This window comes from Hypomesus transpacificus, chromosome 11, assembly GCF_021917145.1.
Source record: "Hypomesus transpacificus isolate Combined female chromosome 11, fHypTra1, whole genome shotgun sequence".
Classification (NCBI taxonomy): domain Eukaryota; kingdom Metazoa; phylum Chordata; class Actinopteri; order Osmeriformes; family Osmeridae; genus Hypomesus; species Hypomesus transpacificus.
The window spans coordinates 18,901,262-18,925,485 of NC_061070.1; the positions used below are offsets into that span (position 1 = coordinate 18,901,262).

At 46.8% G+C, this 24,224-nt stretch overlaps 3 protein-coding genes across 4 annotated transcripts in view; 1 reads left to right on the plus strand and 2 right to left on the minus strand.

Moving 5' to 3' along the window:
- disc1 (DISC1 scaffold protein) overlaps positions 1 to 680 on the minus strand; it is a 36,523-nt gene extending 35,843 nt beyond the window's left edge. For both annotated transcript variants that reach the window (XM_047029198.1, XM_047029199.1), the window contains exon 1: positions 73 to 680. In XM_047029198.1, coding sequence (XP_046885154.1) covers positions 73 to 106 — 34 coding nt within the window. In that variant the 5' untranslated portion in view covers positions 107 to 680. The remainder of the gene's footprint in view (positions 1 to 72) is intronic.
- Positions 681 to 2,022: 1,342 nt separating this feature from the next.
- On the minus strand, positions 2,023 to 8,603 carry tsnax (translin-associated factor X). The gene is made up of 6 exons (XM_047029241.1): positions 8,278 to 8,603; positions 8,053 to 8,145; positions 7,783 to 7,897; positions 7,557 to 7,687; positions 4,777 to 4,886; positions 2,023 to 2,677 (listed from the first exon to the last, which is right to left on the minus strand). The coding sequence occupies exons 1-6, from the start codon at positions 8,291 to 8,293 to the stop codon at positions 2,303 to 2,305; spliced, it is 840 nt and encodes a 279-aa protein (XP_046885197.1). The 5' UTR covers positions 8,294 to 8,603; the 3' UTR covers positions 2,023 to 2,302.
- Positions 8,604 to 9,411: 808 nt separating this feature from the next.
- On the plus strand, positions 9,412 to 23,703 carry egln1a (egl-9 family hypoxia-inducible factor 1a). Its single transcript, XM_047028652.1, has 5 exons — positions 9,412 to 10,439; positions 20,038 to 20,157; positions 22,740 to 22,876; positions 22,971 to 23,038; positions 23,136 to 23,703. The coding sequence occupies exons 1-5, from the start codon at positions 9,723 to 9,725 to the stop codon at positions 23,189 to 23,191; spliced, it is 1,098 nt and encodes a 365-aa protein (XP_046884608.1). The 5' UTR covers positions 9,412 to 9,722; the 3' UTR covers positions 23,192 to 23,703.
- Positions 23,704 to 24,224: the final 521 nt, after the last annotated feature.

Here is a 24,224-nt window from a genome sequence, read left to right on the forward strand (position 1 = left end):
AACTTCCAACAGGCGAATGTCTTCCATTGTCATGAGCAACGTTGAAGATGCGCGTGGCGGCTGTCAACTTACCTTGGAATTCCAAAGTCATCAACCCGGCAAACATCTTGATGAAAGAACGACTTGAAGTTATATTTCCAAATGAAACACATGAGCTAAAACGACAAAAAAAACTATTAAAGTGGGATCCCCTCGCCAAACGTAGGAAAGCACAGCGACTGATCTCATTTCCGTTGTAAAGAACAGACTCCTTGAAACTTGTTTTTTCCCCACTTGGGATGGAATGTTGTTATTCACTCCGCCTTTTCGGCATTCAAATGCCCATAATAACAGTGTCAGAGGCTGTACCTACTTGTAAAGTAGTGCCCTATTATTTATACACGATCAGCAACGAAGTATAATAGGCTACCTTAACTGTAGGCAGTCCTGCGCTAACTGTAAGGATAACGGTCCTGAAAGCAAATAAAATAAACTTCGGAGGTTATGATAGCCTATCGAGCAACGAGTAAAACAAAAGGGAACTATTAAACGTTTCAAGCTTATTATAGTAATATATCAATTTCAATACATTACAGTCCAGGCGATTGAAATCGAATATCGGCGCCCCATGGCGCACTTCGCTCCGTTATGTGTCGTGTTGGCGGAACGCGAACGCAAGGAACTGTCCTACGTGTGATGGAATTTGACTCGAGCTCCTTTTGGCCGCCTTATACACGAGACAGCCAATAGTTGCGGTCGCATCAATACAAAACATTATGGCTATTTTACATAAGTAACAGCATTATTGAATTAATCTCTTTGATTGTTTTTAGTCTGTTTTGGAGAAAGCTACAAATGTAGACTATAGGGTGGAAAGCAGTGCGTTAAGGGCGGAAATAAATTCAAATTATCTTGGATTTTATCAGGATAATCTACAATGATTATGCTACTCTGTGACTTTCACGTGACTAAAGGCTTCTAAAATTGTTGAGACACAAATACCAAATGGGCTTCTAATGACTAATGTCTTCGCTTCTAATGCATGGGAAAATTGATGATTTCTGTCAAGCTAACCACATACCTGTTTTATAATCGAACCTAAACTCACGACGACTTTACACAGACAACCACTCAATATGCCATAGCTGATTCATAATCTTTCCCTGAGTCCGTTTGTTTTTACGGAAAACTTTTACTTCCAAATCTGGGCTGTTAGTGTGTATTACCAGCAGTCACCACCAGATGGGGTACGCGCATTATAAAACCTCTAAGGGGTAGGATACGTCGCCTACGTACGTACGTACGTCGACTGAGAATAATTAATTAAAATTCACCATACTAATGCCTACGGCTAAGATTACAGCACAGCAGTCCTATTTTAGAGATGGTTACTGTTCCTGAAGGGGAAAGAACTGAACTGATGTTTCTGGGAGCAAACAGGGAGCTCTTGCTCTTACAGAACTGAAGTAACTTTTGTACTTCAAATACTGTCAGAAATAAACTTTGCCCACCTCAGTAGATCTCAATATTTGGGTAAAATGTGCTAATATTTATGATAGCATGTGCCAAAACCAATATTAATATTAATAAAGAAAAAACAATTGAAGCCAACCCCAGTGCCTCTATATCTCAGACTAACCTTTTAGACGCAAAAATGTCATGATGAGAAAAAACTAGTATTTGCCGAAGCCTTTTGGAGTTTGCTTTCATTCCATCCCAGTCAGGGTTATCTGAGGGTGTGAGGCAGGGAGGTTCCCTAAAGGCACCTACAGCAGACAGCTCATTCACCCTGCGGTCAGACAGATAGCACCGGGCCTACCTTACATTATCCGTTTGACTCACAGACAGGAGAGAAAAATAAACTATTGCAACCGCACAGGCAGGTCCAGGCAGATAGCAGCACTTCAAAGCGATGGCTGTTGTCATGTTTGAATAATGGAGAATTGAAGCTGGATTGAAGCTGGATTGAAGCTGGATTGAAGCTGGATTGATTACATCCCCACATATGCGTCACTTTTATATCATGAGAAGCAACGACAGCAGTTTATCACAAAAGGCTTTATTTGATTTATTTTCACTAACTTCAATGCAAACAACCTGAAAATATAAAACAAGCGTGTGGCATTCCACATCCTAACATTGAGACAGTGGTGAAGGCTTTCCCAACTCGAGGAATGGCAAACATCAAATACTAAACCGGCACATGACTCTCACAGCATAACAACAAAACACAACCAAACTATTTGTGATATGAAGCAGAGAACACCCCCCCTCCCCCTCCACACACACACCGGGCTGTGGACCAACCAGAAGCCTTGCTCATCTAGGCCACGCCCTCATCCGTGTCCATGAGCGCCGCCCTGCTGGAGAACACGTCCGCCAGCATGTGCTTGGGGATCTCGGAGCCCCTCACGCGCAGGGTGTAGCAGGCGTCCTCCACCTTGGCCAGGCTCTGCCGGAGGGTGTGCAGCTTCTTGGACACCTCGTAAGGCCCCGTGTTCCCGATGTAGGCGAAGCCGTCATGGATCTGCCTCAGGAACTGGCTGAGTTGGAAGGGCGTGTCCATGTCTCCGTTCCCCACGCTGCTGATGCACATGCGCATGAGCTCCCCCGTCAGGTCGGCCACGCCCAGCAGGTAGTCTGTGGGCGTCACCTGGAAGGTGAGCACTGTGGTGTCTGGGGCGTGACCCTCGCACCCCTGCAGGACAGGAAGAGGAAGCGTCATCGTCCACATACTGGGTTCACCTGTGGACACTCACACAGAGCTGATGAGGAACTCTCACAGCTTTATGTTTAGACAGCCATCCATGTTCTGACCGTCAAACAATGACTTTGTCAACAATGGTGGCCAATAAGCAGATTGGAAGATGAATTAGCAGTGTTGTGTGTTTTCTGTGCACTACGCCACGAGATAACAGCCATTCTAAAAAAGGAAAGAGCCGAAATGAACTCAGCTGATCCAGACAGCAGGTTGGTGATAAGAGAGCAAATAACTTTGGACACAAGAGAGTTACTGTATGTTCAAGGAGTTAGGATGCAGGCTTCCAACATCTCAATCTAAAAATAGTCCGAGGCCATGCAGGGACTCTGACCAATCAGATAAGAGCGCTGGGAAGTGCTTCACAAACTGCAGGCCGTGATCAAGCCAGAAACAACAACCACCAAAACAATCAACAAACCAGATTCCAAACTCAAGTATTTTTCCTCAACTAAAGTCAGTACATGAAAGTATGCATTAGAACTAGGCAAAATGACTAATATTCTGTTTACCTGCCCTTGAAAGGTGTTTGCACCTGATTTTGTGACACACAAATTAACCAGTCAGAAATCTTGTTTAACTGTTCAGCAGTTTGTGAGACTCAGTACTCAGTATAGGGTATCAAATCAGTGACATTACGTTTTGAATTTGAAAACTTAATATAGAAATTTTAACACCACCGAATTTGTTGGTTTTGAATTGAAATTGAAATATGAATTTATTTAAACGTAAAAACAAAATTCTGATTTAAAACAATCAAACAAAAAAAGGCTTCAGAAATTCAGGTTGCTCAAATAAAGATCCCCCAAATTCCCGGATGTGGATCTGAGCCGGATTTTTACCGGCTCAAATTTTTTCGGCTCGAATGTTTGGCCTCTGAATTTTACTGTTCGAACTTGAGCAACCTGAATTTCCGAACCTTGAATTTTAGGATCAGATTTCAAATTCCAAAACTCAATTCAATTTTAAATTCAAAACATTATGTCACTAATTGGATTCCATATCAGTTTAACTGGTGAGCACAGAATGTAAACGATAAGCGTTTCCTTTATGTGTGAAGTGTAAACTGTACCATGTGTGAGGTGTGGACTGTACCATGTGTGAGGTGTGGACTGTACCATGTGTGAGGTGTGGACTGTACCATGTGTGAGGTGTGGACTGTACCATGTGAGGTGTGGACTGTACCATGTGTGAGGTGTGGACTGTACCATGTGAGGTGTGGACTGTACCATGTGTGAGGTGTGGACTGTACCATGTGTGAGGTGTGGACTGTACCATGTGAGGTGTGGACTGTACCATGTGTGAGGTGTGGACTGTACCATGTGTGAGGTGTGGACTGTACCATGTGTGAGGTGTGGACTGTGCCATGTGTGAGGTGTGGACTGTACCATGTGTGAGGTGTGGACTGTACCATGTGAGGTGGGGACTGTACCATGTGTGAGGTGTGGACTGTACCATGTGAGGTGTGGACTGTACCATGTGAGGTGTGGACTGTACCATGTGTGAGGTGTGGACTGTACCATGTGTGAGGTGTGGACTGTACCATGTGTGAGGTGTGGACTGTACCATGTGAGGTGTGGACTGTACCATGTGTGAGGTGTGGACTGTACCATGTGTGAGGTGTGGACTGTACCATGTGAGGTGTGGACTGTACCATGTGTGAGGTGTGGACTGTACCATGTGTGAGGTGTGGACTGTACCATGTGTGAGGTGTGGACTGTACCATGTGTGAGGTGTGGACTGTGCCATGTGTGAGGTGTGGACTGTACCATGTGTGAGGTGTGGACTGTACCATGTGAGGTGTGGACTGTACCATGTGTGAGGTGTGGACTGTACCATGTGTGAGGTGTGGACTGTACCATGTGAGGTGTGGACTGTACCATGTGAGGTGTGGACTGTACCATGTGTGAGGTGTGGACTGTGCCATGTGTGAGGTGTGGACTGTACCATGTGTGAGGTGTGGACTGTACCATGTGTGAGGTGTGGACTGTACCATGTGTGAGGTGTGGACTGTACCATGTGTGAGGTGTGGACTGTACCTTGCCCTCTTTGATGAACACCAGCCGGGCGTTGATCTCCTCCAGGCTGATGAGGGAGCGATGGCGGATGAAATGCTGGAAGGACACGGCCTCCACGTACTCCTGGATCCCTGAGAGGACACACAGGAAACAGCACCTCGCTATTACCTCAAACAAAACCGTTTCCCCTTGATTTTAACAGGAGCAGAATGGTTTAACCCTAGCTGGAGGGATGAGGATCTGTGTAGGCGTTCAGAGTGAGGCATCGTAGATGACCCCCTATTCGTTTCCACCACTCATGTAAACAACAATCCAATAATCACAGGACGGAAGACATTGTGTCCAACGTTTACTTTTGGAGCGGCAATTTGACATCAAAGGACCTCTATCTCCCTGTCCCTGCCCACAGAGCCTGGGTCTGGTTGAGGCTGTGGTTCATTCAGAAGTCAGACTCACTTATTTAGCTCTCTGTTGTTTTAAAATAACAACCAAACTTTTACCATACTCAGGATTGTCTCTTGTTCTGTCCAATCATGCCACTTCAACAACTAATAACCCACCATGATTGGTCGCAGCGACAGACTTTCACAGCCATGTTCTTTTGAATCTGCAAAACAGGAAAGGTGATGACTTCACCCAAGAAATACCAGACTCCCGGGACCAGACAGTTTCTTTAGACTGTTAATCGAGTAAAACAAACACCTTTCCCAGCACAAATCTGCCTTTACAGAACCTGCACTTGAATCCTGAATGTCTGAATCTTGTTGAGAGACAACAGCTCCTGTGCTGAGACATCTCAAAACATTGACTCGTTCTGTTGTGATGGACAATGATGACACTGAACGCCAGTCTTAACCACGCAGGAAGTTACATGAAAAAGTTGCCTGCTTTGAAGCTGGCAGGCAAAGTTCACTCAAGTTCCCGAGTCCACTCCCTCGATCACTTAATTTCAGTCAGATAGTTTCTGAGGATTCCAACAGGTTACAATCAAGCACAGAAAAACACCCAACAAAACAAGTGAAAATAGCTGCAACCACGTATGTTAACACAGTTTTTGTGGGTGACCAACAGACTGAGCAACAGAGCTGCTAGTCCCAGCACAGACCCAAAATAAGGTAAATAATTCCATTTAATAAATGACCAGATGGAAGTAATTAGCAATAACAAAAACAATAATTTACTTTAATAATGTTCTGTTCTTAACTTTACTCCAAGATATTTAAGTATGTCTGGCAGCCTATTGCCTACACATCTACCATACAAACGCCACTCATTTCAAAAGCCACTAGGTTCTCCTAGACACATGCTGTACCTGTACTCACCCAACACAATACAGCAGGCCCTTCACACATGGTTCTAGCACATCCTGGTTTTAACGCCAACTTCAGTCTATAGAAGCAGGCTGCAGCACTGGGCCCTCTGGCCAGAGGATGCTGGCAAGGCCTGGATGGAAAGATCCAGGCTGTCTCACATAAGTACAGCAGCTCACCCATAAGTCTGACAACCTGTACCACTGATACATCTGCATGTTGTGACACCTCAAAAGGTCTACAGGGTTATCACAGCTTTCAGCATTGATCACTCCGGAGGAGGATTAATCTGTTTGCTGATCAGTTCCAGGCCAACGACACATCACAACAATATTAAAGACATAAATGTCTCTGATCCAATCAAGCACATACTACAAATTCAATTCATTCAACAGCTACAACATGCTAGAGTCTCTCCCACGAGACTACAAGGCTGTTCAGATCCTGGGAGCTCCCATGCTCCTCTCCTGATGCACCCTGGGAGCTCCCATGGTCCTCTCCTGATGCACCCTGGGAACTCCCATCCGCCTCTCCTGATGCACCCTGGGAACTACGTGTCCTCCAGGCCGTGCCTCACGTCCACCGCAGCCCTCTGAGACAGACAGCAGACAAGCCTCCAGACCCAGAACAGCTCAAGCTGCAGATAGCCCTCCAGACCCAGAACAGCTCAAGCTGCAGATAGCCCTCCAGACCAAGAACAGCTCAAGCTGCAGATAGCCCTCCAGACCCAGAACAGCTCAAGCTGCAGATAGCCCTCCAGACCCAGAACAGCTCAAGCTGCAGATAGCCCTCCAGACCCAGAACAGCTCAAGCTGCAGATAGCCCTCCAGACCCAGAACAGCTCAAGCTGCAGATAGCCCTCCAGACCCAGAACAGCTCAAGCTGCAGATAGCCCTCCAGACCCAGATAGCCAGCCTCCAGCTCTCCAGCTTATCAACGTGCAGCACCAGTCTCTTATCAGGAGCAATTACCTTCAAATTCAGCTCACAACACTTTAATGGTACTTGTTTGGAAAACAAACCCATTAAACGTGACTGCAGACTTCCAGTCCAGCCAGGTTAATCATTTGTTGGGGCGAGAATGACCATATACTGAATCTAATAACGAGGTTAAGATAAATATATAAATAAACATCTAATTGGTGGGAACTGCTAGGAGTCACGTTGCAGGGGAATACAGCAACAAACCCTGACAAGCAATCTCAAAAGGACTTCCCCAGCTCCGAGATAACAGCTAACTTATCTACTCATTATATTTTTCTATTTTTTTGGAGAAGTGGAAAAACAGACCTTTTCATCAGAAGGCTTGAGGGGGATTGAAACTGAACACGTATGAGTCATTACAGCCTTGCTTTCAATCAGTCACTTAGATAACCTTGAGTCAAATAAAATGTCAAATCAACTGTTTACATCTATTTCGAGGTAATACTTATCTTTTCTTGAGAGGGATGAATGGAGGGATGAATGGAGGGAGGGATTAATGATAGCTCACCTGGTGTGAATGCTCTGTGGAACTGATACAAGTCCTCTCCTCTCAGCTCCTCAGCAACCTGACCAATCTTCTCCCTCACAGCGTCCAGCTTGGTGTCTGCCTCCACCAGGACAACCTCCACGTTCGGTACACTGCAGGACCATTCAACACTCTGACGCCGGCTCACACACAGCTGTGCATGCCATGTACAATGTTAAATTAATCAAATGTAAATATCAAATGTTACCTGGTTACTCTGTGCAGTAGGAATATGCTCCTCTTGCTCTCGATGGTGATGTCCCGGCTGAGTTTAACCAACCTCTCATGTTTATCGTGTTTGACGTCAAGCTCCTGCTGGAAAACTTCGGACACCAAGATTAGGTCTCCAATTAATGGCCACTTATTTCACTGTCTTGATTTACTAAGACTGGTAGTTGTGTCTATGCAGTGACAATAAATATAAAAAATAAACATAATTTGCCAGAAAGTGTACTGTGTATAAGATAGATTGGTATACCCTTGAATGCAGATAACACAGGGGAGGGTACGTCACTGTCCTCCGATTTAAACGGCGTGCCATCATTCTTTCTTCTGCGGGGACACGCTTCACCTAAAACAAGTAAACTTCATTAGCTAGCTGGCCAGCAAGCTACCAGTAAACAGATAACTAGTTAGCTAACGCTAGGTAGCTAAATGACCACATCCAAATGAGACAAGCCTCATGATGCATGCTTGCAATTACCTTCTCGCTTATTCATACCGGAACAGTTGTGTTTGGTAACTGTGTTTTGAAAGTTAGGTTAATGTCGTTAAACACTAAACAACTATAGCCTGGTTAAGAGAAAAAAAACGATTATTTGAACAAGAATCAATTGCATGTCCCGTGTCTATCGCCTAGGGAAAATGGTTCATTTGGGATATGCTAATGATTCATAGTATAATACAGAATTATGAAACTATATCTAAGAGATTAAATCCAAAACGAAAACGTTTTGTTGAGTTTTAAATCGTACAACAACACGACTTGAAACATTTCATTTCGCACTTGAATCACTGGCAAGTCTACGGACCTCGTGTGGCAGGGCTTTTGCGCTGGCTTCTTGCGTAATAGGGAGAGATGCATGCTGGGAAATGTAGTTTGGGCATCCTAACAGAACGTTGTGGCATTTGCTTTTTTTGGGGGGGTGGTGGTGTATTTATGCAGACGTAGGCTATGTCTGCGGTGTAAATTGTATATCGCTGTTCCGCTTTATTGTTTAGTCTGGCGTTAAATTCACACAATCCTTTGAAAATAAACTAACGGTATTAAATAGATCTATAACCTATTTACACTATCAAAATAAACATTTAGATTAATGACTCTGAATTGAACTTGCAGTGACAGCCTTTGAACCCCCTGATTACATAGATCAGATTTCCTCGCCTCTCCAGGATCTCCTTCTCGGGGGATACATGCCAACTGTGTACGTGCAACTCGTCGGGTGCCAGCCTCCACGCGCTCTGCTGCACAGATTCCTTCAATTTCTGGAGCAGCTCACTCCAATTCTCCTCAACCTTCCGACACATTTGAATGAGAAAATAAGATACATACACAGAGGGTATATTCATGATTATATATATATATATATAAAAAAAAAAAAAAACTATTGTCATTGAAGGGCTGCGCGGGATTTGTACACATTGGCCTATTTCGATTAATATATTTAATAGGGAACATTTTTATATATTGTTGTAGGAAGTGACATATATTGTAGTTTAATATATATTTAACACCAGTTTCAAACGTGGAATTTGTACTCTTCTGTAAACTACACTGGTGTGGGCCAAGAACGTAGTCGTTTGTAGGCGGAGTCAGAGTAGACGTCAGAGAGGGGCAAGAACGTACCGACGTACAGAGAAGGCGCCATGCGACACTCGCGGATCTAAGCATAGCCCAACAATGTCCTGACGGACTACGACCTCGCCGAGATGCAGGTTCTCGAAACCATGTATTCGTGTCTACCGCAGCATATGAGGTAATAACGGAACACGTGTGATGAAATTGTTAGGTTTTAAATCGTGGAGAGCTGATTTTCCGTTTCATTCGGTGTGGCGTGGCAGGCAGTGGATCACTTCCAAACTTATCAGTAGCGGGGCGCGTGTAAAGGATTGGATTTAAAGAGGCCGTACTCATATTTGACCGCAAACATGGAGAAGGAAAGTACAGAAGATTTGGACCGAGACCGACAGTATTGTGAACTTTGTGGGAAAATGGAGAATCTTCTCAAGTGCGGCCGGTGCCGGAATTCCTTCTATTGCAGTAAGGAGCATCAGAAACAGCACTGGAAAAAGCATAAGCTCATTTGCAAAGAGCCAGACAAACCCCAGGTCTCAAAACAGAATCCCGAACCTGAACAATCGCCAGTGGGGGACGGTAAAGAGAGACACGGGAAACCCAAGCTAAAGAACCGCACAGAACCTGAGGACATCGCACCTCCGGTTGGAGAACGAATGAAAGGGTTTATCACGAACGCAGAGGGCCAAGACAGTTCTGACAACAAACAAGATGGTTCTAAATCAAATGGACAAACTCGGTCTTCGCCTCAAAAGCTTGCCATGGAATATATTGTCCCCTGTATGACCAAGCATGGCATTTGTGTAGTTGACAACTTCCTTGGAGGGGACATTGGGCTGGGCATTTTAGAGGACGTGAAAGCTTTGCATAAAACTGGCAAATTCACTGACGGACAGTTGGTCAGTCAAAAGAGCGACTCCACTAAAGACATCCGAGGAGACAAAATAGCTTGGATAGAGGGAAGGGAGCCGGGATGCGAGAAGATACGTTTTCTAATGAGTCGCATGGACGACCTTGTCAGACACTGTAATGGCAAACTGGGAAACTACACAATAAATGGAAGGACAAAAGTAAGTAGCAAGTCACAAAAACACATTTGATTTTGAGATGTAACTTTTGTGTTGTTCCCCCAAAACTCAGTCCCAGTAAATCTGCTCGCAATTATTTAAGGCTGTTCTATTTCCATTCTAACTAAATGTTTGAAAACCCAACTGAGAGGCCTTGGCCCAGACTGGCAGAAACAACCTGTCCCACACACAGACCTTGTCTAGAGGCCTCAACCTGTCCCACACACAGACCTTGTCTAGAGGCCTCAACCTGTCCCACACACAGACCTTGTCTAGAGGCCTCAACCTGTCCCACACACAGACCTTGTCTAGAGGCCTCAACCTGTCCCACACACAGACCTTGTCTAGAGGCCTCAACCTGTCCCACACACAGACCTTGTCTAGAGGCCTCAACCTGTCCCACACACAGACCTTGTCTAGAGGCCTCAACCTGTCCCACACACAGACCTTGTCTAGAGGCCTCAACCTGTCCCACACACAGACCTTGTCTAGAGGCCTCAACCTGTCCCACACACAGACCTTGTCTAGAGGCCTCAACCTGTCCCACACACAGACCTTGTCTAGAGGCCTCAACCTGTCCCACACACAGACCTTGTCTAGAGGCCTCAAGCTTCCCAGGTCCTTTCAGGCATCAGAACCAAGAGTAGAGGCTGGAGAACAGCTGAACAGAGAGTAGAGGCTGGAGAACAGCAGAACAGAGAGTAAAGGCTGGAGAACAGCAGAACAGAGAGTAGAGGCTGGAGAACAGCAGAACAGAGAGTAGAGGCTGGAGAACAGCAGAACAGAGAGTAGAGGCTGGAGAACAGCAGAACAGAGAGTAAAGGCTGGAGAACAGCAGAACAGAGAGTAAAGGCTGGAGAACAGCAGAACAGAGAGTAGAGGCTGGAGAACAGCTTTCCTTTGGAGACATTAAGTTCTGTTGCCCCCAAAACATCCCTGGTGGATGTAGGCAAATGCAGCAGCACCTCTCATCCTAGAATAGACTTATGGTATGCCACCTTGTTCACATCCAGCCTGTATGTAGGGGGTCAGATGGCTGAGTGGTTAGGGAATTGGGCTATTAATCAGAGGGTTGCTGGTTCAATTCCAGGCCGTGCATATTACATTGTGTCCTTGGGCAAGGCACATTACCCTACTTATCTAGGGGGGAACGTTCCTGCACTTACTGTAAGTTGCTCTGGATAACAGCGTCTGCTAAATGACTAAATGTATTGTAAATGTATTACACCCTCAATACACGTCCCAAACCCTCTGTCAGTAAGCCTCTTGCTTGCTTGCCCCCTCTGACCACGGTGACCATACAACTTCCACTCACTCTGGAACAGGAGCCTGTCTGTCCCCCCTTCAGGGACAAACACACCGTCACACATCGCAACAGCGCTTTGACCAGCTGCAAGTGTTTCAACTTTGACCGGTGAAACATTTCGTTTAGCTTTGAATTGATCATGCAGAGCAACTGTGGACAAAAACATACAAAATAAGTAATTTAAGATTTGTATTTTATGTTATTCAAGTAGCCTTCTCCAGTTATGGGATTATAAACTCTTAATTGGGTATTGATCCTGGATAGTCTGACATCACAGGTCCAGGTAGCCAGGCTGAGAGTGCTATTCACAGTGGCCTGGTAACCTCAGGGTGTCTGCTACACTTAGCTCAGTATTTCAACGGATTTTAATTAAGAATCAATCAGACAAATTCTAAGTATAAATCAACTATGCAGTATGTGTTCAGCTTCCTCCAACTTCTCAGAGCATCTTAATGCCCAGGATAGCAATATGCTAGCTCATTCACATGATGAAGAAATCTACCATGATGTATTTCACTTTCTCGTCCTGTCTCTGCAGAGGTCGTCTTTGTATGTTTTCTCAAACTGCTCTTCGTGAAGACCTCGTCCAGCTGTCCTTCCCCCTTCTTGTCTGGTGCTTTGCGGTCATCTTGTTGTTTACACAAAATGAAGTGTTTACCAGAAAGCACAGATTCCATGGAGAGAGAGATTTGTTTTGCATGTGCTGCCTTGCAGCCAGTCACAAGTCAGATGTTGTTGAGGACGTGAGGCCTGGAGGACGTGAGGCCTCGAGGACGTTCCTCCTGTCGTGGTAGCAGCAACCAGCGCCAGCAGGTTGTGATAAACCCAGCCTGATAGGAGGACCAGGCGGTCAGTGTTGCGACACCTCTGACCAGCCTCTGACCAGCCTCTGACCAGCCTCTGACCAGCCTCTGACCAGCCTCTGACCAGCTCAGTGGCTCAAAGGAACCCACAACAATGCTAGTGTGATTCACAAACGGGACAGATAAAAATTGTTGCCCAAATAGTTATTATATATCATTGTTGTAACTTCCTCTTTCCCTCAGTTATACTGTGAGGAATGACAGGCTGCTGGAAATGTTTGTTTCTTATCAAGCCTGGGGTGTTTCTTATCAAGCCTGGGTTGTTCGAAATAACAGTATTGACTTAAGAGACTCATATCTGTTTTCATGGTGCCATGTTGTCTTGTAAAGAATGTAAGATGTAATAGTTACTCCCTTGCAGTTAAGCCTTGAGGGTTTGCAGTTATGGTGCACATATGGTGTTCTCACAGTGCCACTGCTGAACACTAGCATGTTCAGTTGGATGGGGCCAACGTTCAGTAGCATGGGCCCAACGTTCAGTAGCAAGGGGCCAACGTTCAGTAGCAGGGGCCAACGTTCAGTAGCATGGGCCCAACGTTCAGTAGCAGGGGCCAACGTTCAGTAGCATGGGCCCAACGTTCAGTAGCAAGGGGCCAACGTTCAGTAGCAGGGCCCAACGTTCAGTAGCATGGGCCCAACGTTCAGTAGCAGGGCCCAATGTTCAGTAGCATGGGCCCAACGTTCAGTAGCAGGGCCCAACGTTCAGTAGCATGGGCCCAACGTTCAGTAGCAAGGGGCCAACGTTCAGTAGCAGGGCCCAACGTTCAGTAGCAGGGGCCAACGTTCAGTAGCAGGGGCCAACGTTCAGTAGCAGGGGCCAACGTTCAGTAGTATGGGCCCAACGTTCAGTAGCAGGGGCCAACGTTCAGTAGCAAGGGGCCAACGTTCAGTAGCAGGGCCCAACGTTCAGTAGCAGGGGCCAACGTTCAGTAGCAGGGGCCAACGTTCAGTAGCAGGGGCCAACGTTCAGTAGCATGGGCCCAACGTTCAGTAGCATGGCCCAACGTTCAGTAGCAGGGGCCAACGTTCAGTAGCAGGGGCCAACGTTCAGTAGCAGGGGCCAACGTTCAGTAGTATGGGCCCAACGTTCAGTAGCAGGGGCCAACGTTCAGTAGCAGGGGCCAACGTTCAGTAGCAGGGGCCAACGTTCAGTAGTATGGGCCCAACGTTCAGTAGCATGGGGCCAACGTTCGGTGAGCAACCTTATCCTCAGTGCTCTGGAGAGGAAGTTGCCACTTGACCTAGATTATTACACTCATAATTGGACCTTTAATGTTGCTTGACTGAAGTTGTACTTCCTTATTACAACTGAATCGAAAGCATGCTGAATCTAAAGCAGGCTGAATCTAAAGCAGGCTGAATCTAAAGCAGGCTGAATCTAAAGCAGGCTGAATCTAAAGCAGGCTGAATCTAAAGCAGGCTGAATCTAAAGCAGGCTGAATCTAAAGCAGGCTGAATCTAAAACATGCTGAATCTAAAACATGCTGAATCTAAAGCAGGCTGAATCTAAAGCAGGCTGAATCTAAAGCAGGCTGAATCTAAAGCAGGCTGAATCTAAAGCAGGCTGAATCTAAAGCAGGCTGAATCTAAAGCATGCTGAATCTAAAGCAGGCTGAAACTAAAGCAGGCTGAATCTAAAGCAGGCTGAATCTAAAGCAGGCTGAATCTAAAGCAGGCTGAATCTAAAGCAGGCTGAATCTAAAGCATGCTGACTTCCCAACTCCCTGTTTGGTTTTCTGGGCTTGTGTAACCTAGACCCTGAACAAAGGTCTAGGTCTTTGGTGAAGGGGGCCTTTTGATTTAGCAGACATCAACGAAGAACACTTTTTTGTTTGTCAGTGAAAGCCAATAAATATGCATCAGTAGAAATTAAATGACACGAATAATGAGCATAAAAAATGTACAAATAAAAGAAAATATAAAAAAGAGAGAATAACACTCCTCTCCTTGATGGTTCTTCAGAGTTCGTTGGCCAGGTTATACTGGCTCACAGCTTCCACAAGCTTTAGACTTACAAGGGTGCTTGTTCTCGCAGAGAAGACGTGTCAGTGACTGATCCTATTACAGAATGAGCACTGAGTTCAGTCTCACGCCCAGCACTGTCCCTCTCTCCAGGAAACTAGTTAGCCTAACCAGCACCACACATCATCCTGCTCCTCATTCGCTACTGGGAAACATCTGAGACTGAACGTGCCACAGTTGGTGTTTGAATGAGGGACATGTCTCCACAATAGTTTGACAGTTGACGTTAATGTTGGCCTTCTGGTCTGTTGTGACGAATGATAGCCTGTTGGGTTAGGGTTCTGTTGTGTCCAACAGGTTGGCTCCTCCTGAGGATACACGTTCTAAAGGATTCATTAAGCTGCAGGCTCAGAATTGGGCTGTGGTAAACACCAGGGGAGTACACCGATGTGTTCTATACACGTCTGGCTCGCTGCTGGCTGGGCCCAGCTCTAAAGGTACAGTCCTGTACCAGTGTTGTGGGTCTGCTTTCCATTGTTATTTTCCTCCAGTAAAATGAAAGGAATGAGGGAAAAGCGGGTAATTGTTTTAAACTGTTGCTTCCTCTTTGAGCCGCAGCTTCTGTGACGGGTAGAACAGCGTCTTGTTGTCCTCCAGCCAGGGTTGAACCTCCCCCACACCTCTCTGCTCCAGGGTGGAACCTCCCACACACCTCTCTGCTCCTCTGTCTTCTTCAAGACTGTTTGTGATTGTGTGGATAAGCATCTTTTCCTGTAAGCAGACCCCTAACAGTTTGCCCCTTTCTGCTCATTCTTAGCTGACGTCAATAAGCTCCAAGTTAAACGTGATACCATCACTCTGATGTCAGAAATACCCAGAGACACAGGGGCCAGTGAGCCACAGAGCAGATTTAAGGACGATCTCCGAAAGGTGTCATTTTGAGTGTCATGAGTTGATTCCTCAAACCACCATAGTGGAATAGAATTAAACATAGCTGACCTGGGTACAAATATCCTATCTCCCGTAGTTATGTTTATGAACTGTAGTGATGTGTAATGAAACTGAGTTTAAGGCTCAGAACAGGCATAAAGGTTAATAGCAGTTACTTAATAAGAAAGTGGGGATTTTCTATGACATTCACAGAAAAACAACCTGTTATATTATTTGTTTTGTGTGCCCTTAAAGATATACTAGAGCGTAACAACAGGTGTTGTTGTCTCGTATAAGTCACGTTAGAGAAACACATTGAACCAAGAGATCAGTTGACAAATCCCTCCGTTGATGGCTGTTTTAGACTGCTTGTTTTGTGTCCCACTGGACAGGCAATAAGGAATTCTCAGCCCATTGAAAAAAGCTGGATTTATTTGAGATGTGATCTGGAGCTGTTCAAGGCTAATTGAGACCAGAGCAGAAAAATAAACACTTGCACAAGGCAAGCCCTCCATGGGTTTTTTTTTTATCAAGCCAAAGGAGTGTTTCATTAATTATGTTTTTATTAGGTAACCACCAGAGATTTGAAGTATATGAGTCGAGTGTATTAACTAACCTGGAACACTGAGCTGTTGAAGACTTTGTTTGACTTTAGTTCACTGGGGTGAGGCAGAGTCGCTTGATACTTATTCCAAAATAAGAAAGCATGCTTGTCTGTCAGTGACCAAAGGTCCATTTATCATATCCTCTCTCTCTCCTCTCTCCTAACTCTTCTTTCTCTCTCCTGCGCTCTCTCCTCTCTCCTAACTCCTCTTTCCTAACTCTTTTCTCTTTCTCTCGCTCCCTCCCTCTCTTGCTCTCCCCCCCTATCTCCCCTCTCCCTCCCTCTTCCATAGGGGTCGCCCCCGAGGCTGTGTGTGGAATGTAAACAAACAGCATGGTGATCAGGTTCAGCCTCCTAATGAGAGCCCACACAGGAATGTGGAAGAATGACTGCAAGGCAGAACGTGAACGTGGTGGTGGAAGAGAGAGAGATTTGGGATCCCCTCTGGTGTGTCGTAGCACTAGTCCGACAGCCTCGTAAAACAAAAATGAATTAATTTCCTATGATGATAGGTTTGTCTTGGAGTAAATCTAATGACAGTTATCATGTAGGTATTTAGAGCATCAGCAATGTAGATAACAAATGAGGTATGTTCAACATACCTTTTGACAGCTCTCCTAACGAGTCACTAAATGGTTGTAACTACACTTACAGTGCATGCCAGCTAAACATAGCCAGGCTGATCACATTTCCTATGCAGCAAGTGGTGTTCACTTCCCCATGCTGGCCAGGGATGTGGGGTTTTCTGAATGGTAGAGATTGGGTCATAGCCTACATGTCACCTTGTTATTACCTCCCTGTTGATGTTGAACTGTTACCCATAGTCTCTCGATCAGACCAGAAGTAGCTACATAAACTACATGAAATGAGGAAAGTCATCAGCTAGCCTGAGAAGATGCATACAAACAAACCTCTCGTGCATCTGGCATTGTGCATCATTTGTGGACTTGCCTGTCCTGTTTTAATTAATTACATTTGAGCAGAAGCCCATCTCTGGCCATATTCCCAAAGTAAGCAAACGTTTCTTGTGGGTCAGCCCTTTAGGTCTATATTTCTGTACTTGACAAAGGGCGGTTTGCGGGTTCCGCCCACGACCTTGTTGCTAGGGATTAAATCATAAATTAATGTTCCACTACAAAGGTAGACGTTGGGTTTTCAAGTTATCTATTGTATCCTACTAGTGGGATGTCGACCTCACGCAGTAAGTCAGACAAGTTTGACATGTGAAGCTAATTTGACATGTAACACCAGTCAACAGTCACAATGGACGACATTAAAAGGTTCTTAATTTCCCAGTTGAAGGTGTTGGGCGCTAGCAGTTTCGGTCTAAAGCGTTCAGGGGAGAACAGTCCATCTGCATTCCACCGTTCACATCTTGTGTTTTCGAGGCGGGTGCTGCCAGATCTAGGAATTCACATTTCAGCCAACTCTTGTCAGTGTGACCCTTCCTGATAATATTTGTTTTAGTAACCCCTGTATCTATTTTCAAAGCTTCCTTGTTGTGCTGCGACCTATAGCTCTATGGCTCTCTGTAGGCCGGGGGTTGGTCCACAAAAATGCGCACGTGCGGTTGCACCAAATGCGAACTCGAGCGTGTTTTGAGTCATAGAAGTCAAGCCCATATCCTTCCATACCGCCTCCTTCAACTGAAAGTGTTTTGACAATGACCACTTTGTTTGAGTCTTGATTTCGGTTATTGAAACTTGTGTTTGAGCCCAAATGTGTAAACATTATTATCATGTAAAATTGACTTTTCTGTGTTCTAAACAACTGGTTGGGCCCCCCTACTTGCAGTCTTTGCCGGTCGCTCTCAGACAGTGCAGCATGAGCAGCGGTGGGAGGAATCTCAGGGCGAGTGAGTCAGCCAGGCTCCCTCACGTTCTGCACGTAGACCAAGCATTAAAACACTGCTCCGCTGGAGAGAGGCCAGGAGTCAAAGTTAACATCAGTTCACTCTCTTTTCTCCTCCTCCCCTCACCACCCTCCTCAACACTCCTTTCTCTCTATCTCTCTTTATCGCTTCCCCCCCCCCCCCACCCCCCCCCCCCCTGCATTATAAACAGCTTTGCTACACAGGGGGTCTCGCTCACAGGAAGCTCTTTGTCCGTTAGCGTGCCTCTCGCGCCCCTTTGAACCTCCAGAGCGCACCCACCCTCTAGGGGACAGGCTCCCTGCAGGAGTTTGTCAGGCAGCGTCACTGAAGCTAGGCTAGCGCCTCTTCCTCATGTGGGTCTTCTGGAGAAGACTCTGAAGGTGTGATGCAGCTTACCGCCGGCTTGCTCACTATCGCTGCAGAAGCCCTATGATGCAACCGGCTGCTGGGAAACATTCCCGACGAGTGGCGAACAGAAGGATGCTCCTCTCCAGTTTTCACAGTAGTCGTCACGAGAACAAGGTGTTGTTGATGTAATCCTTTGTGGATTTACTTTACCAAAGCAGTGATTTAATAACATATTCTCATTTACAATAAAGACCTGGCAATGATATAACTCCATTAGATTGTGTCATTGCGTTACAGAAGTCGTTGCCTCCCACACTGGGGTAGCATGCATGCTAGTGTAACCAGTGTGAATCGGTGAAACTCACTCCTCAGGTATCTAATAGGCCACCCGCGTCAATAAATAGTTAGCTTTTCTTTGGCGTAGCTGGTAGTGGTTGCGCTTGGCAGTCATAGGTGGCGTGTTCGAGACCAGGCAAGGACTAAAATCAGTTTATAAAGCCTTTTGACGGAGTAAGCCCACGTCTGTTACACCCCCGTTACACTAGCAGTGCTAGCAGTGCTAGAGTGAGCCTTGTAAAAGACAGGTTGAACTTGAGCAGGCTGTTGTTTTCATAGAAACAGTCTTTCTACATGGAGCACATGAATGCTTTACAAATCTGGAACAGAAAATAATGTGGACATTATTTCGCTTGGCACTGGACCAAGCCGAGGAGTTTAGTCTGTGGTGTGTTTAGAATAATGTTGCTATGGTTTTTGTTGATGTACGTGTGTAAAAAATGTAGAGGAACTCGCCCATTGTTTTTGATATCAACGCATAGAAATGGTATGTAGGGCCTGAATGTGTATGTATTGTGCACATTTACTTGTGTGTTTAAGCTCAGAAATGCTTTGTTCCACAGTTGATAGTCCTATACTGATATTGCTGCCCTCTGTGCTACCCTCTGGGTCGTGTAAAGGCGAGGTGCACAGTGACAACCTGTCTGTCAACATAACGTCCCACAAGCCTTGCAGTCCAAACAAGGCAGACCTCCCAGGGAGTGAAAATGCCTCACACTTCTCTGAAAGCCTGTTCCCAGCCGTGTTGGACAGAACAGTTCTGCAGGCTGTCTCAGTGCTGCCGACACAGAGAGCTCTGCCCCTTCACTGTGTTCTTAGAGAGTCTGGGCTGTGCAAGTGTGTTGGATGTGCAAACACCTCGACTGTTCAGCCCTTATTAGAGAAGGAAACTGCCAGAGGAAGCTGGCTTGCACTTTGATATCTCCGGTTTCTTTTTTCGCTGCTTTAGAGTTTATCATGTGACAGCTGGTTGTAAGTGAGCCTGCTGTCCTTCTCCACTCTGCCTGGCCAGACTAGTCACCACGCTGGGCTGCTTCAACACACACACACCTGCTTCAACACACACACACCTGGATCCCTTGGCTGCTCTTGCCTAGCTCTTAGACGAATCAACACACACACACACACACACACACACATACATACATCACTCCTACACAGTCTTCTGATATGTAAACAAAGAATACATCTGAAGCCTTTGGAGTAGAACAAAGATGTTGCTCAGCCTATGAGGACTGAAGAGGTTGATGTTGCTCAGCCTATCAGGACTGAGGAGGTTTTGATGTTGATCAGCCTACTGAGGAGGTCGATGTTGTTGTCTGTAATTGTCATCTTGTATCCCGAGTAGCTCCCCTGCTCCTGGTGTTTTGTGTTTTCAGGCGATGGTGGCATGTTACCCAGGCAGAGGCACAGGATACGTGAGGCATGTGGACAACCCTAACGGCGACGGGCGATGCGTCACCTGCATATACTACCTTAACAAAGATTGGGATGCCAAGGTACGTAGTGTCCTCAGTCTAACCACTGTGCCTCCCGAGGCGTGACACGTGACAGAACCACACGTGTCGACTTTAGTGGTGTGGTAGACCTGCCTGCTTCCAGGGATGACCCCTCACCCACCAGCCACGCCCTAATGTCAAAGGACAGGTCCTGCTAACAGCCAGTCTCTCCTCTTGATATAATCCCATTACACACACATCCTGATAATCCCCTGAGACTACTGCAGGGTGGCAGAGGGAGGACCCCAAAACGTCCTTCTTCGTCACCCATCATCCTTAAGCGGGAGTTGTTGGATCTGAAGTCAACTTAACTCCCCAATCTCTGAACCCTGTCATCCTGGAGTCCCTCCTCCCCCCTGGGTGTGGGAGCCCTACGCTCTGTTCCCCGCGAGCCACGCCCCTCCAGGGTGGAGGAAGGACCTGTGTCTCTGGAGCTTTAGGGTCAAAGGTGACTCGCTGAAACGGAGCAGGAACTCAGTTCTTGAGCTTGGAGGGAAAAAACAGGATGCTAGGCTGCAGGAAACAAGGCTAATGTCGTGACAGAAGCGCAGCAGTAAGGAGGCCTCTGGCCCAGCTGGTTTCAGAGGAGGTCAGGGGAACTAGCGACAGGAAAAGAGCACGTAGCCTGAGCTAGGTGTGGAGGAACCAGAGCCTCAGTCTCTCTGATACTCCACCTCCAGGCCTACTTACTGAATGATCTCATTACTGGAAACTCTGTTTTGCCAGTTGAAGGAGGAAGGGATGGTGTGACGAGGCTAATCCTGTACCATGGCGTTGAGAAGGGAAGAGGATCATTTGACAACTCTGTAAAGGAGTCAGATGGCTGAGCAGTGAGGGAGTCGGGCTAGTAATCAGAAGGTTATCGGATCGATTCCCCGCCGTGTCAAATGATGTTGTGTCCTTGGGCACTTCACCCTACTTGTCTCGGGGGGAATATTCCTGTACTTACTGTAAGTCGCTCTGGATAAGAGCGTTTGCTAAATTACTAAATGTAAATGTAAGGAACACAGAGTTCTCAGTCAATGGCAATGCACAAACAGTTTCTGGGTTCATGCTCGACGAAAGAAAAGGAAAAAGTCAGGTTTGGGTTTTTCAAATGAGTCACATATCCTCCACCTTAGATAACCTTACATAATTCGTCAGACGTAAATGTGCTAATTGCCATCTAAATTGTGATTGGCTGTGACTGTGGGTCCTTTGAGCGAGCTCTCTGTTCTTGAGTTTGGTTGCCTGGATACGGATGGCTCCACCAGGGGATGATATGACTGGAATGTCTGTGATACTTGGGCTTTCATTACACACTGCTATCAAATGGCAGTTCATTACAGTTCAACTGTATACATTATTAGCATGTGCAGTGTCCTCCTTCGTTAGTGCTTTGTAAGGCCTGTACGGATCTCCTGAGCAGAGACAAGCCAGTGCATTGTTGTTGTTGTGGGTTTAACAGGCAGATGGAGCCCATCATCTAGAGAGCTGTGATGTCACCCTGATATAGTCTTCCTTGACCTTTCTCAGCTCTTAGTCAGGATTGGCACCAGCAGCCTCCTTGGGGGGCCCGTGGGCTGTGTGAGGGGGGCCTGTGTGAGGGGGGCCTGTGTGAGGGGGGCCTGTGTGAGGGGGCCTGTGTGAGGGGGGCCTGTGGGCTGTGTGAGGGGGGCCTGTGGGCTGTGTGAGGGGGCCTGTGTTAGGGGGCCTGTGTGAGGGGGGCCTGTGGGCTGTGTGAGGGGGCCTGTGTGAGGGGGGCTGTGTGAGGGGGCCTGTGTGAGGGGGCCTGTGTGAGGGGGGCCTGTGTGAGGGGGCTGTGGGCTGTGTGAGGGGGGCCTGTGTGAGGGGGGCTTGTGTGAGGGGGGCCTGTGTGAGGGGGGCCTGTGGGCTGTGTGAGGGGGGCCAGTGTGAGGGGGGCCAGTGTGAGGGGGGCCAGTGTGAGGGGGGCCTGTGTGAGGGGGGCCTATGGACTGTGTGAGGGGGGCCTGTGTGAGGGGGGCCTGTGTGAGGGGGGCCTGTGTGAAGGGGGCCTGTGTGAAGGGGGCCTGTGTGAAGGGGGCCTGTGTTGGCATCCGTGTGAAGTCAGACTGATCAGCTATGTGAGAGGTTGACCGGCATGCTAGTTGCAATCTGCTTTTCCACTCTGCAGGCCCTCTCTCCATCCAGCTCACTTCCTGTAGCTCAGTCCCTCCATCCAGCTCACTTCCTGTAGCTCAGTCTCCCCATCCCTCCACAGGAAGGCCATTCTCAGCCCTCACTTCCTGCCTTCCCCCCTCCTGCCTGGGGTGCAAGCTTCTTCCTGCTCCTCCTCTTCCCTCTCCTCCTGCTCCTCTTCCTCCTCTTCTTCCTCCTCTTCTTCCGCCTTCTGCTCCTCCTCTTCCTCCGCCTTCTGCTCCTCCTCTTCCTCCTCCTCTTCCTTTTCCTCCTCCTCCTCCTCCTGCTCCTCCTCTTCCTCTTCTGTATCTCAGATGATGGTGGAACAGGATGTATAACCTTATTTTTAAGCCGCAGTCTTAAGTGTCTTGGTTTGTCACCTGTTCAGGTCTCCCGCGAGGCTTAAGGACTAACTCGGCAGCTGCGTACGTGTCTCCTTGCAGGAACACGGAGGCCTTCTCAGGATATTTCCGGAAGGCAAAGCCCAGTTCGCCGACATCGAGCCCAAATTTGACAGGTTGCTGTTCTTCTGGTCGGACAGACGAAACCCTCACGAGGTCCAGCCTGCCCACACTACCAGGTGAGCCCTGCAGACCCTCATCGGCCTTCACCCCTGACCTCTGACCCCCTAACCCTCCCTTCAGGCTCTCTCATATCCTAACTTGTCTCACCAGGTATGCCATCACCGTGTGGTATTTTGACGCTGATGAGCGAGCCAGGGCTAAAGAGAAATATCTAACAGGTGCGTTTGAAAGAAGTCAAACTGAAGCCAACTGTGGTTGCAGTACTTTAGCACCAGGGCTTCCTATGTGTCAGATGTTGACTGGCTGTTTCTGCAGGGGCCGGAGAGAAAGCTGTGAAGGTGGAGCTCAACAAGCCGTCAGATGCCAGCTAATGAGAAGCCAGGGCCCCTCGCCCGCCCATGAAGTGCTCTGCTCTGCTCTGCCCCTCCTGTGGAGAGAGAGTGATCTGCTCTGCTCTGCCCCTCCTGTGGAGAGAGAGTGATCTGCTCAGACTCAGAGACTGTGTGAACTTACGGATGGTAATACAGAAGGAAAAACACTTTTCTTTCCATCGGACATGGCCTGACCCAGGTGACCGTGAATGTGATGTCATTGTACTTCAGGGGCTGTGTGCTCTGTTTTTGGCCTTGTTGGTGAATAATACTTGCTTCAAAACTGCAATTCAGAAATTACTTCAAAGAGGAAGTAAGCCCAGAGAAACTTCACCGGTTAACTTTTACAAATTGATTTTGCTGTTAATTCCCTAAAGGTACAGTGTTCTGCAAATGCTTGTCGTGTTAATGCTTTACATGGAATGAGGTGTGGTAAAATGTGCCTGCGTTTTGATAACATGAAGAAGGATCTGAATAAAGAAACAATGACAGTTATTCTGTGACAGTTTACATATTTTTCATTCGAAAAGCTTTTATCAGAATTAGAACGGTTTTAATCGCCATGAAAGTTTGCACAGACAAAGAATTTACTTTGGCAGGAAGGTGTATACATTCAACATATATGAATCTTAACTTAAATATGTGGTCTATACCTATACTAAAGGTACAAAGTCTCACTAATCCTAAGAATACAAATTAATAAAAAAAATAAAAAATAAAAATATATATAAAATGACCATAATATACAATACAAAAATACAAATAGTATAAAAAAATACAAATAGTGTAAAAAAAAAAAGTAGTGTATTAGTAGTGCACATTTGAATGAAGGTGTCATTGTACAGATGGTGGTTAAAGTCCACGTGAGCCCTTGGCCTTGTTTGAGGAGGCCAGCAGCGGATGGGAAGAAACTGTTTGTGGCGTGAGGTTTCGGTCCTGATGGACCGCAGCCTTCTGCTGGAGGGGAGTGGCTGAAACAGGGCGTGGCTGAAACAGGGCGTGGCCAGGGTGGGAGGTACCTGACTACGAATAG